The sequence below is a fragment of the Phalaenopsis equestris genome, unplaced genomic scaffold (assembly GCF_001263595.1).
Source record: "Phalaenopsis equestris unplaced genomic scaffold, ASM126359v1 Scaffold198954, whole genome shotgun sequence".
NCBI lineage: Eukaryota > Viridiplantae > Streptophyta > Magnoliopsida > Asparagales > Orchidaceae > Phalaenopsis > Phalaenopsis equestris.
Genome location: NW_018218850.1, coordinates 127591 through 139927, shown reverse-complemented (window position 1 = coordinate 139927; position 12337 = coordinate 127591). Strand labels below are relative to the sequence as shown.

Here is a 12337-nt window from a genome sequence, read left to right as displayed (position 1 = left end):
GCTTATTAAGTTTGATCTGTGACTTGACCAAGAGTTACCCCCAGTGAAGAGTGCTTTGCTGTCAGGTCCGCTTCCAGGACTATTATTGCATTCATGCCTATTTTTGCTGATAAGTCTTTTGTTCTTGTTGCCACAGAGTATGTGGTTAATTCTGCTGATAGAACTTCTTTTATTAGTTCTGCTGTTGTTGTTGCATCTACATGTGTCGTTCTGCCATCAAAGGAAATTGTGACAAAATTTTCTAATAAGTCAACGTTGAAGGATAAATTTGTTATTGTCAATGGAGAGTTGAGTCTTGCCTTACTGTCGTATGTGCTTGAGATTAAGATTTAAATTAAGGAAAAAAAGGGAGAATTTTTTGTAAAGTTAATAATTTAACTTTCAAATTTGACTTTATTAAATTAACTTAAATCAAATTATTGATGGGTTGTCGACCAAGTGAGTGATATGAGAAAAAAATTAAATGCAAATAACAAAAATAAAGTTCCTAATATAAAGAAAGTTTAATAAAATGATGGTTTCGTAATATTTATTTTGAAATAAATTAATTATCAATTTTTTTATGCATTGGATGGCCAAGGCTTCCAAAAAATGACTTCAATCAAGGTTTAAGGCAAGTTATATGAGGGATTTAATTAAAAAATTGTTCGATGTTATGACTATAAAGAGATTTGAATTTTTAAATTACATGAATTAATTTAATTTGCTAATATGTGGGATGGCTAAAGCTTTTCTTATTTCAATAATTTAAAATACTTTTGATTATTATAAATTCACTTAATTTAATCAAAAAAAATTTTTAGAAAGTATTTAAAATTTTTAAACTTAAGATGGTCGGGCATATAGTTTCTATAAATATAAAAAGTTTTTTAGGGAAGCTTTTAGATTTATTTAATATTAAAATTAAAATTAATTAGAAATTTGATACTATCGGTAATTTAATATTTTAATTAAAATTTCAAATCCCAAAATGATTAAAAATTTAGTTATATTATTAGGGATTTTAAATATTGAGTGAAATTATTAGGAGAAGAGACTGAAAGAATAATCTTGACGTTTCAATGAATAATTCATCACATGCTGAAATAAATAAATAAAAAACAACAATTGCATGGAAAATAACTAACAAAATAATGAATGAACTCAACTTGAGTTTAGAGGAATTAGTAAGCCTTAAATAAATTTACAAAATCAACTCATCATATTTTCATAAAAATGAAAGTAAAGCAAATTTAATTATGCAGAAATGATTAAAGATTAAAAAAATTTTGATAAAAATATTGTATCATTTATTTTCTTTTTTAATGAGATCATATTTATCTTATTTTACAATTCCTAAAAATCTGTCAACTGTCCAAGTCAGTGTTGATTTGATTTTTTTCTTAATATGACCGAATTAAATGAAAGGGGAACTAACATGAGAAGGAGTAGAAAACAACAATAACTTTTCTCCAATTACAAAGCATAACAATCTTGAGTGTAGTTAACACTGGCATGACTTCAACAATAAGAGGGGAACTAACATGAGAAGGAGTAGAAAACAATAGTAATGTGGTTCTTTTAAGTTTTTTAAATTTGTCGCCTATGCCCACAACTTGTGGAGTAGAACTACGCATGACTTCAACAATAAGAGGGGAACTAACATGAGGAGTAGAAAACAATAGCAATGTGGTTCTTTTAAGATTTTTAAAAATGTCGCCTATGCCCACAACTTGTGGAGTAGAACTACCATCCACATTGATCTTGAGAAAAAAATTATTTAATCATTTATTTCGAAGAAACATTTATCTAAAAAAAAAAGAAGGGAAATCGCCTATTTGAATATTTAATAAATTAAAATTTATCATAGGTTCCTCTAAAAAAATCATTAGCTATAAATAAGAATTAAAAATTTTTATTTTATTTGTGCTGTCAAAATATTTTAAGGCGGAATGGAGACGGTGAATAACTAGGAGGAAGATGAAGACTCAGGTAAGGGTGATAATGAGTACGCCCGCATCATTACATAATGTGCTCCTTGTCTCGATCTTCATTACTCGTACCCGCTCCGCATTCCATCGTCTTTTCTCCCTTTCCATTCAGCAGAATTACGAGTCATTTTGCCCTTTGATTCGATTCGCTAAGGCTTTTCTTTGCCTCGGCTTTTGTTGAGGCTGAGCAAAAGATTATGAGTTTGAAGGCTAAAGTCTGAGCCGTTGGCAGTAGAGGAAGGAGAGAGAGAGAGGAGTAGGAATCGGAGGCCCCTTTGCTTTTCACTCCCTTCATCTCCCCTTCGCTTTTATCCGATTAAGAGTAAGAATCCGATGATTCGCGGTTTTCTCGTTGACCGCTCTCCTCGTTGGGGGCTGTGAAGGATTCGGTTCTAGTTCTGCTGCTTCTCATTCTCCTTCTTCTTTTCTCTCTCTCTCTCTCCTTTGTTGGTCCCAAGGGAGAGCGTTTATTGGAAATGATTTTAGACTGCGTGTGGGAGAAAAGAATATGATGGCCATTGGTGAAGGAGGTGGAGAGGAGATGGAGAAGAATTTTGAGACGGAGCTCCGGCTTCAGCACAGTCCGGCGCAGAGGAGTAACAGCATAACGTTCAGAGCTCCGCAGGAGCCGTTCACGATTCGCGATTTTGAAATTGGAAAGATATATGGCGTTGGCTCCTACTCAAAGGTGCGTCCTTGTTCCTTCTTTAGCTTCACCAGGCTATCTTCCTTTGCTCTGCTGTTTTGCTGTTGTTGGAGGTCGGACATGTTTTTCCTGGCTATGCATGTCGCTAATGACGGGTAGGGGGTTGGGGGCGACATGGCTACGTTTCTGTCAATTCATGATTTTTTTTAATAATTTCCGGAAGTTGTAAGTTCAGGTGTGTTTCATTGTCAGTACGATACCGTTGCTTCTTCTTGCTTTTTCCTGAAAATTTTAATGAAAGCTTGGCACTATAAATTGTAAAGCGCCGGCGAGCCACAATTGTTAAGATGGCGATCTAGGTGCTTCAGAGAAATAATTCAATTAATTCCGTTGTAATATTCTACTGGAATTATTGCTAATTTTGGATTTTTCGTGTTACATGCACTGAAATGCTGGATGTATGGTAAGAGAAATTGATATGCTTGGTGAATAAGATTTTATGTACGGAGGCTTGATGGCAAGAACATTTTATACAATCAAGTGTTGTATGGTCGGAATACAATGAAAAGTGTGCTGCTATGACGTTAAAAAAGCAAAAGAGTTCTCAAATTATGGACAGATGCTGACAAAAATGTTAATCCATAAAACAAATATTAGGATACGAGCTTGCATTGATGAAACTAAATAGGTTGGAGAAAAATATAAGGAGATTGATAGTTTATGTTTAAACTTTGGTATTCAGATAAGAGTTGCACTTGAAATGATATGTGTAATTGTAGATAAGAGTTTGATAGATTATATTATAAAAGTTAATAAAATTTAATAAGGTGACCCATAGGTATTGCAAGAATGTAACATCCCTTTAAGTGAAAAGTTAAGCACTCAATGTTGATTATTAGTTTTGAATTTTAAGATGAGGAGTTGAAAAATAAAGAAATATGATGAAACATTATCATAGAATTAGATGGTGGCCTTTAGAGGACAAATAAAATTATTTTTATGAGTAAATTTCAAGATTTTAAAATTTTGGTTGTTCATAAACAAACTAATTTTTTGTGAGATAAAATAACAAACTCCATTAAACATGTGACAAAAGAGATACTTGAAGGATAAAAAAAGTTTTTATAATTCAAAATAGTTGGTGGTGGAATAATAACATGCAAGAAATAATAAAATATAAGAAATTGTGTTATAAACATTTGTTTAAATATAAAGACTTAGATAACTGAGAACAATATAAGGTGATCCATAGGGAGTCTAAGAGAATAATTTGTGATGCTATGAATTTTGTTTTTAGTGAACTTTATAAAAAATTAGATACTAAAGTGAGTGAAAAATATATGTATAAATTAGTCAAACATAGAGAAAAATTAAGTAAATATTGTTTTCAAGTAAAATTTATCAAAAATAAAAATGAATTGCTTTTCTTCTAGAAAGAAATTCATCATAGTTGGGCGAGATATTTTGATAAAATTTTCAGTGAAACTTTAAAAATATGATCGACCTTAATGATTTTAATATCATTAATATTAATTAAACTTATTATTTTTACCGTCTCATTAGTAAAAAGAAAGTTGAATAGACTTTAATGAAAATTAAGGGTAAAAACTCTATAGGACATGATGATATTCCAATTGATGTGTGAAACTATTTAAGAGATTTGAGAGTTTCTTGAATTACTAAACTCTTTAATATTATTTTAAAAATTAAAAAGATGCTGGAGGAGTGGAGAAAGAGTATCTTGGTCCCAATTTTTAAGAATAAAAGGGATGTAGAAGAGTATGCAAATTAAAGAGGAATTAAGTTAATATGTTATACATTAAAATCATGGGAGAGAATAATTGAACATATGTTAAGACGTTATATAAAGATTTCTCATAACCTATTTGAATTTATGCTGGGCAAGTCTAGTATGAAAGCTATACATTTATTGAGAGGTTTGATGGAGAAGTGTAGAGAGACTTAGGCCGATCTATATATGATTTTTATTGATTTAGAAAAGGTTTATGATAAGGCTCTAAGAGAAGTTCTTTGGAGAGTTTTAGAAAAGAAGTGTCGATATGGCTTATATTCAAGTCATTAAAGTTATATATAGTAGAGCTATTACTTGTGTTCAAACAGTAGGAGGATTAACAAAGTATTTTCCTATTTCAGTTGTATTATATCAGGGACCGACTTGAAGCCCATATCTTTTTGCTTAAGTTATAGATGCTTATGTTGGACTTTAATAGAAGGATGTACCTTTGTGTATGTTCTTAGCTGATTATATTCTTCTTGTGGATAAGACTAGAGAAAGAGTTTAGGTAAAACCTTAATTATGGAGGTCTACATTGGAGTTTAAAGGCCATTGGAGTTTAAAGGCCTTTGACATACGCCGTCTGGATTTTAAAGATCTTAAACTGAATACATGGAATGTAATTTTAATATTAGATCTAGTGGTAGAGTTGTAACTATGGGTGATCAAATCATTAAAAGGTATGAACGCTTTGGGTCTATTGTTCAAATTGTTCAAATTGATGGTGATATAGATGAGAATGTTATTAGTAGAATTCAAGTTGGATGGTTGAAGTGGACAAATGCATTGGGCCTATTTTGTGATAGAAAAATTACCTTTTAGGCTTAAAGGAAAATTTAATAAGATGGTGGTGAGACCTTTAATGCTTTATGGTGCAGAATGTTGGCTTTTAAAAGAGAAGCATAGAATTAAGTTAAGTGTTGCTGAGATGAGAATGCTTAGGTGGATGAGTGACTTGACACTTAGAGACAAAATGCAAAATGAATGTATCCATGAACGGGTTGATGTAGCTCAAGCAACATATAAGATTAGAGAGAATGATCTTAGATGGTTTGGTCAAATTAAACGTCAACCATTTGATGATCCAGTTACGAGAGTAGATGTTTTAGATTCAACTTATGTTAAAGAAAGTCATAAGTAGACCTAAAAAGACTTAGACCTAAAAAGACTGACTGGGGCATGTTGTATAAAAATGATCTTAATTTATTAGAATTAAATGAAAAATATGACTCTCAATGGGACACAATGGAGAAAAAAAGATTCGTGTACCCGAACCCACTTAGTGGGATAAATTCCTTTTCTTGTTGTTCTTGTATTCAATTTATCTGAAAGAAACTTATTTTGAAGAGTTTTAATGTGATGTCCGTGGTAGTGGTGAGGGGGAATTAGTACATGAACATATCACAAAATATTAGTAGATGCATATTGTACACTTGTCAAAGGATTTGTTGGCTTCTAGAAACACCAACTACTTTGGTGGTGGAGAATAAAGTTAGCCTGACCATGTGGAGATGGTGTTGACAATGGCATAGAAGAACATGGAACATCCTTAAGCTCAACACCTGACATCTTTTGCACAAAAACAATATTATCAAATGAATCAATTTCAACGTCATGCATTTTCTCATTCTTTATCGTAGTCAATATGTAGAGTCTATGATAACAGAATTAGTAGGAAAAATAGTGGAACACACATAAACAGACTTATATCAATATGAAGTACAACATGACTCGAATGAAAATAACAACACAAAAGACACAAGCAAACACTTCTAAATGTATTTCAATGGATGGTGGAGATCAACAAGGTGGGTCAGGATGGCTAGCCGAGGTGGTGACGACCATAGAGTGCCGGTGCCAGCGAGGGAAAGACGCGGAACTGTAGGGGCAGCAAGTGGGAAGGATCGTAGATGATCGACATCTTTAGTGGGTTGGTTGGGCCAAGTTTGAACGGAGTCAAGACGGAGGGAGGGTTCGATAGCTGAGAATTGGGGAGGAGAAGGTTTGGAGAAGGTAAGAAGGGAATGATACAATCACCACCTCGGAGAAAGATACAGTCAAAACACCTCCATCTCTTTGGATACAACTCACAGAGGGGGAAATGAACTGCACACAGGAGAACTGAAGACAACCTGAATTGACTCATACATTATAGACCTAAAAGAAACTTCTACACAAAAGTTCTAGAAAAACCTTTCGTAGGTGTAGCAGCACCCCTTCCCCAGATCGCGAATTATCACGTTCCTCCTTTATTCTTCGTGAGGGATCGCTATTCGTCTCACTCTACCTGTTCCAGCGACACATTGCGGAGCCTTTAACCCCCACAAGAGTTCTCACGAAGGATTGCAGGGCTTTTGCTCCGCAGGAATGGAGCGCCTGCATCGGGCGCTAAACGACACCCATGTAAGGGCACTAAACAGCGCCCGTGTAAGGGCGCAAACAACAACCGCGTCAGTCCCTCGGGGATGGAGCGTCAACCTCGTTCGTCGAAGCTTATGGTTCTCTCCGACTGTTCTCAGATCCCATTGGCGACTATATTGACTATGAAAGTATCCGAGAAGCTTTTCTCACTTGTGAGCATATACCCATATCGATCTGTCTTTTTAAGGTTGTGCACTGCATCTATACTGGCGAATCTTCTCAAAGTAACCTATGATCGATTCAATCAAGCTTATAGTTAGAATACCCTTTTTGCACGACAGTGGTGTTGTTGATACGGTGTCAAACTGACAAACCTTAGCCTTATCTGTCCTTGGGGGTGGGTGTCACTGTCCTCCCGTTTGGTGTCATCACTAAAACTGGTTCCATTGTCACCGCTCTGTTGAAAAGGGATCTTGTGATCTCGGAATTCCTCGAAGGAAGGAGGGTGATGCGTTTCCCGTTCTTGGTGCAGGAATACGTGTTTTATATCCGTCGTGCTAAGTCCTTCGTTCATATTGTCACGGTTGTTCCAACAAGGGGTGATAGACATTCATAGGACCACGTCGCACCAAAACCTATTCTTGCAATTGGCCTTCGATCGAAAATTCTACCAAGCATCTACAGTCGATGCTGACCCGATTCTCCTTCTTCAGCCACATCAGTGAATATGGCTAGGAATGTTTCTGTGTTGCGAGTCCTAATTTCTTTACCATCTATATCGATGCCACGTTCTTGTTGCTTCTGTCATTGATGATTAGACTGCATACTTTTCCGTTCACTATGCAACGGGTGTAGAATATGTTGTGGCGAAACCACTGCGAATCCGTCGTGTCCTCGGTTTGTTGGATTCGTCGAATCACGAGTGCCTCTCCTTCTGTTGGGGGAAGCTGATACTCCTCACCCTATTCCTCGGCTTTCACTTCATCGCTAATTTCTTCTACGGTGCCTTGATTTGTGAGTGTGATTACTCTGCTCATGGGGTATCTGGAGGCAATGTGGCCATAGCTGTGTCATCGGTAGCACTTTCTGACCAACACCGTGCTGGAGTATCCCTTCTCCTGTTTCTTTCCGCTTTCACTTGTCATTCCGCTGTCCGGACTTGCCTGTCTCTTAGGAGATCCCTGTCGGTTGCAATAGTTGTAGGTGACAGCTTGTCTGTAGGTTGTTGCTTGAAAGATGGTTGTTGCCGATTTTTTTTTCTTTCCACCTTCAAGGCTAATGTATAGACATCCCCATAGCATCTAGTATGACTATAACTATACCACATTGCTGATGGCGGGCTTCGGACCCCCAAGATATCTGGCTATCATCTGTTCCTCTAGCTTTGTTTGTTTGCATTTTAGCTGTAAGTGGTCAAATTAGGTTGTGAACTCCTCAACTGAAAGATCTCTCTACTGCTAGTTGTGTAGCTTCAGAAACATATGCTGGCAATAGTGGGGCTTATGATTTTGCTTTAGCTTATGATTTTGTTATTGTTAATACTTTATTTAAGAAAAGAGATTAATATATTATCACTTATAAAAATTGATCTAATAAAGCACATTGATTATTTTTTTTGAAAAAAAAAATAGATCGTTGAGATTATAAACATTATAAAGTTATTCTAAGTGAAAATTTAAGTAAGCAATATTAATTATAGAATTTTAAGATGAAGTGTTGAAAAATGACATATACAATAAAATATTATCATAGAATTAGATGGGGGTACTTAAAGGATAAATAAAATTATTTTTATAAATAAACTTAAAGATAAGATTTAGGATATTCATGAAGAGTTAATACTCTCATAAAATAACCGACAAGTTATAAAAGATGTGTTTGAAAAATCAGATGAAAAATTATTATGAATAAAACAAATTAATGGTGGTATAATAATGTATGATAAATTATAAAAAATAAAAAGCCTTGTTATAAAATTTGGTTTAATTGTAGAAGCTTGGAGAATTGAGAAAAATATAAGATGGCATGTAGGGAGTCTAAGAAAATAATTTGTGATATTGAATTTTATTTTTAATAATTTTTATAGTTAATAAGATACTAAAGAATGTGGAAGATATATGAATAAACTTTAGCTAAGTTAAGAAATAAAAAATGTAAATATTTAGTTCAAGTGTATAAGGTTATAAATCAAAATGTATTTCTCTTAAAAGAAGATAATTAATACAGTTGGGTAATATATTTTGATAATTTTCTTAATAAATATTCTGAAAATGCGATCAATTTTAATGATCTTAATTTTGTAAATAATAATAATTTTTTTTGATCGTTCCATTAGTAAAACAGAAGTTGAGGAGATTTAAAATAAAATGAAATCTGTAAAAACAGTAGAATCTGATGATATTTCAGTACAGTGTTGAAATAATTAGGAGCACTGTGAATCTTTTGCCTTATTAAATTTTTAATATTTTTTTTTAAAAATATGCCTCATAATTGGAGAAAGAGTTTACAACAACAACAATGACAAATCTTTATCCCACCAAGCGGGACCGACTACATAAATCCTTTGTCTCCATCGTGTGCTTTTTAGTGTCATATTGTCATTTAATTCTAAAAAATTAAGATAATTTTTTATCCAACATAACCAAGTCTTTTTAAGCATACATCTAACCGGATCAGGCGATTGACGTTTAATGTGACCAAACCATCTAAGACAACTCTTTCTAATCTTGTCTGCCAGAGGAGCTACACCAACCTTTCACGAATATATTCGTTTCGCATTTTTTCTCTAAGTGTCAAGCCTCTCATCTACCTAAACATTCTCATTTTAACAATACTTAACTTGGTTTTATGCTCCTCTTTTAATGACCAACATTTTGCACCATAAAGCTTTGTAGGTCTCATCAACATCTTATAAAATTTTTATGCAAGTCTAAGCGGTACTTTCTAACTCACAGTAGGCCCGATGCATTGCTCCACTTCAATCATCCAACTTGAATTCTACTAATAACATCTCCATCTATATCACAATCACTTTGAATAATATACTCGAGATATCTAAAAGATTCACACCTTTTAATAATTTGGTCACCCATTCTTATAACTCTGCCACTAAATCTACCTCTATTAAAATTACATTCCATGTATTCAATTTTAAATCTATTTAAAGGAAGGTCTTTGGACTCTAATGTAGACCTCCATAATTTATGTTTTTCCTGAACTCTTTCTCTAGCTTTATCCACAAGTAGGATATCATCAACGAAAAGCATACACCAACACATATCCTCCTGTAAATGTTTAGTGAGTGCATCCAAAACTAAAGAAAAAGATATTAGCTTAATGTCGATCCCTTATGTAATCCAACTGAAATAGGAAACTACTTGGTCAATTTTCCTTATATTCAAACATTAGTAACAACTCTAGTATATATATCTTTAAGGACTTGAATATAACTCATATCAACACCTTTATTTTCTAGAACTCTCCAAAGAACTTCTCTTGAAATATTATTTTAAGCTTCTTCTAAATCAATTAAATTCATATGTGGATCATTTTTACTCTTTCTGTACTTCTCCAAACCTCTCAATAAGTGTATAGCTTCCATATTAAACTTGTCAATCATAAATCCAAACATGTCTTATATTTTTAAGAATAAAGAGGATGCACAAGTGTGTGTAACTATAACAGAATTAAGTTCATGTGTCTTACATCGAAGTTATGGGAGCAAGTAATTGAACATAAATTATGGCGGGATGCAAAAATTTCTCAAGATTAGTTTGGATTCATTCCGGGCAAGTCTACTACAGAAGCTATATATTTATTGAGATGTTTGATGGAAAAGTACAATGATAGTAAGGAGGATCTACATATGATTTTTGTTGATTTAGAAAAAGCTTATGAAAAGGTTATAAGAAAAGTAATTTGGAGAGTTCTAAAAAATAAAGATATTAATATTACTTATATTCATGTCATTAAAGATACAAATACTAGATTGTTATTTGTGTTCAAACACAATAAAGATTAACTATGTATTTTCTTATTTCAGTTGTATTACATTGGGGATTGTCTTTAAGCTCATATCATTTTAATTTAATTATGTATGCTCTTCCTGAAATATATAGAAAGGTGCATCTTGGTGTATGCGTTTCATTATTGATTTTCTTCTTATGGATAAGACTAGAGAAAGTTCAGGAAAAAACTTGATTTATGTAGGTCACATTTAAAGTTTAAAGGCTTTTGTTTGAGTAGATCTAAAGCTGACTACGTGAAATATAATTTTGGTTGTATTAGATATAGTGGCGGGATTGTAACAATTGGTGATCAAGTTGTTAGGAGTTAACAATTTAGATATCCAGGGTCTTTTATTCAAAGTGAGGGTGATATAGATAGGGATGTTATTAGTAGAATTAAAGTTAGATGATTGAAGTTGAGAAACACATCGAGCATATTGTGTGATAGAAAAGTACCACTTAGACTTAGGGTCTATTTGGGGAAGCTGCAGCATAATAATAAGCTGTTGCGCAGCCGCTGCACAGTAAGTGCTGCGTAGAGGCTGTTGTGAATAAGCTTACTGTGTGCTTGATTTCTCTAGTTTGAAAACACTGTGTTGTAGTTGTATCTGGACAAATAACCATTATATCTTTATATAGTAATGTTTTTTGCAACAAACTTGTTCATACCAATATATTCTATATTTTAAAAGCAAATATTCAGTGCAAAATATACAAAATAAAGATAGACACCTCATTTAACAGTGACTAGCATGACTACTAAAATTAAGAGAAATATTATTAAAAAAAATAATAATATGATAATATTATTTTTAAAACATAGACGACATATGTCATGAGCTAATTAGTCCTCCAGAGATACTCTCCATGCCAGATCACTCTTGGCGGTAGAATCTTCGAGCCCATCTGCTTACCAAAAATAGTCACAATTTTCCATGATACTCCATGGGCACCTGTGAAACTTTCTATCGTAATTATGTGGCTGACGTGAATCTTCGAGCCTATCTGCTTAGTCATGGGCACCCAATCACTCTTGGCGATAGAATCTTCGAGTCTATCTGCTTACCGAAAATAGTCACAAATTTCCATGATACTCCATGGGCACCTGTGAAACTTTCTATCGTAATTATGTGGCTGACGTGAAATTAGTAGGAAAATTTGAAGTCCACAGTAGCAGTGCAATCCTCTGGAGGTATCAGAAATTCTTAAGCTCATTTTTCCTTAATGCTTCAAAAAATATACTGTTAGGCATAACACAAGTAAAAATTGATAATAAAAGTTATTAATTATGATTTTATGCACCTGTGAGGTCTCAGAGAACTCATTATATAAACCAATAAATCTGTCACTATAAGAAGACAACAAACCTTACAAAAAAAAAAAATCATTATATAAACCAATAAATCTGTCACTATAAGAAAACAAACCTTACAAAAAAAAGATTTTTAGCTGCTTTTAACCCACATAATATCAAACTCGTGTGTTTAACATATGTATATCACCAAAAAAAGGTTCAAAAGAACCGCAAAAACCGTAACACCGAAAAAAAAAGAAACTT

General features: G+C 33.4%; 1 protein-coding gene across 1 annotated transcript in view; it reads left to right on the top strand.

Moving 5' to 3' along the window:
* The first annotated feature begins 1966 nt into the window (after window positions 1-1966).
* The window catches only part of LOC110035671 (3-phosphoinositide-dependent protein kinase 1-like), a 70674-nt gene continuing 60303 nt past the window's right edge, over window positions 1967-12337 (top strand). Inside the window, exon 1 of the mRNA XM_020739940.1 lies at window positions 1967-2658. Within this exon, the coding sequence (XP_020595599.1) occupies window positions 2479-2658 (180 nt within the window). The 5' untranslated portion in view covers window positions 1967-2478. The remainder of the gene's footprint in view (window positions 2659-12337) is intronic.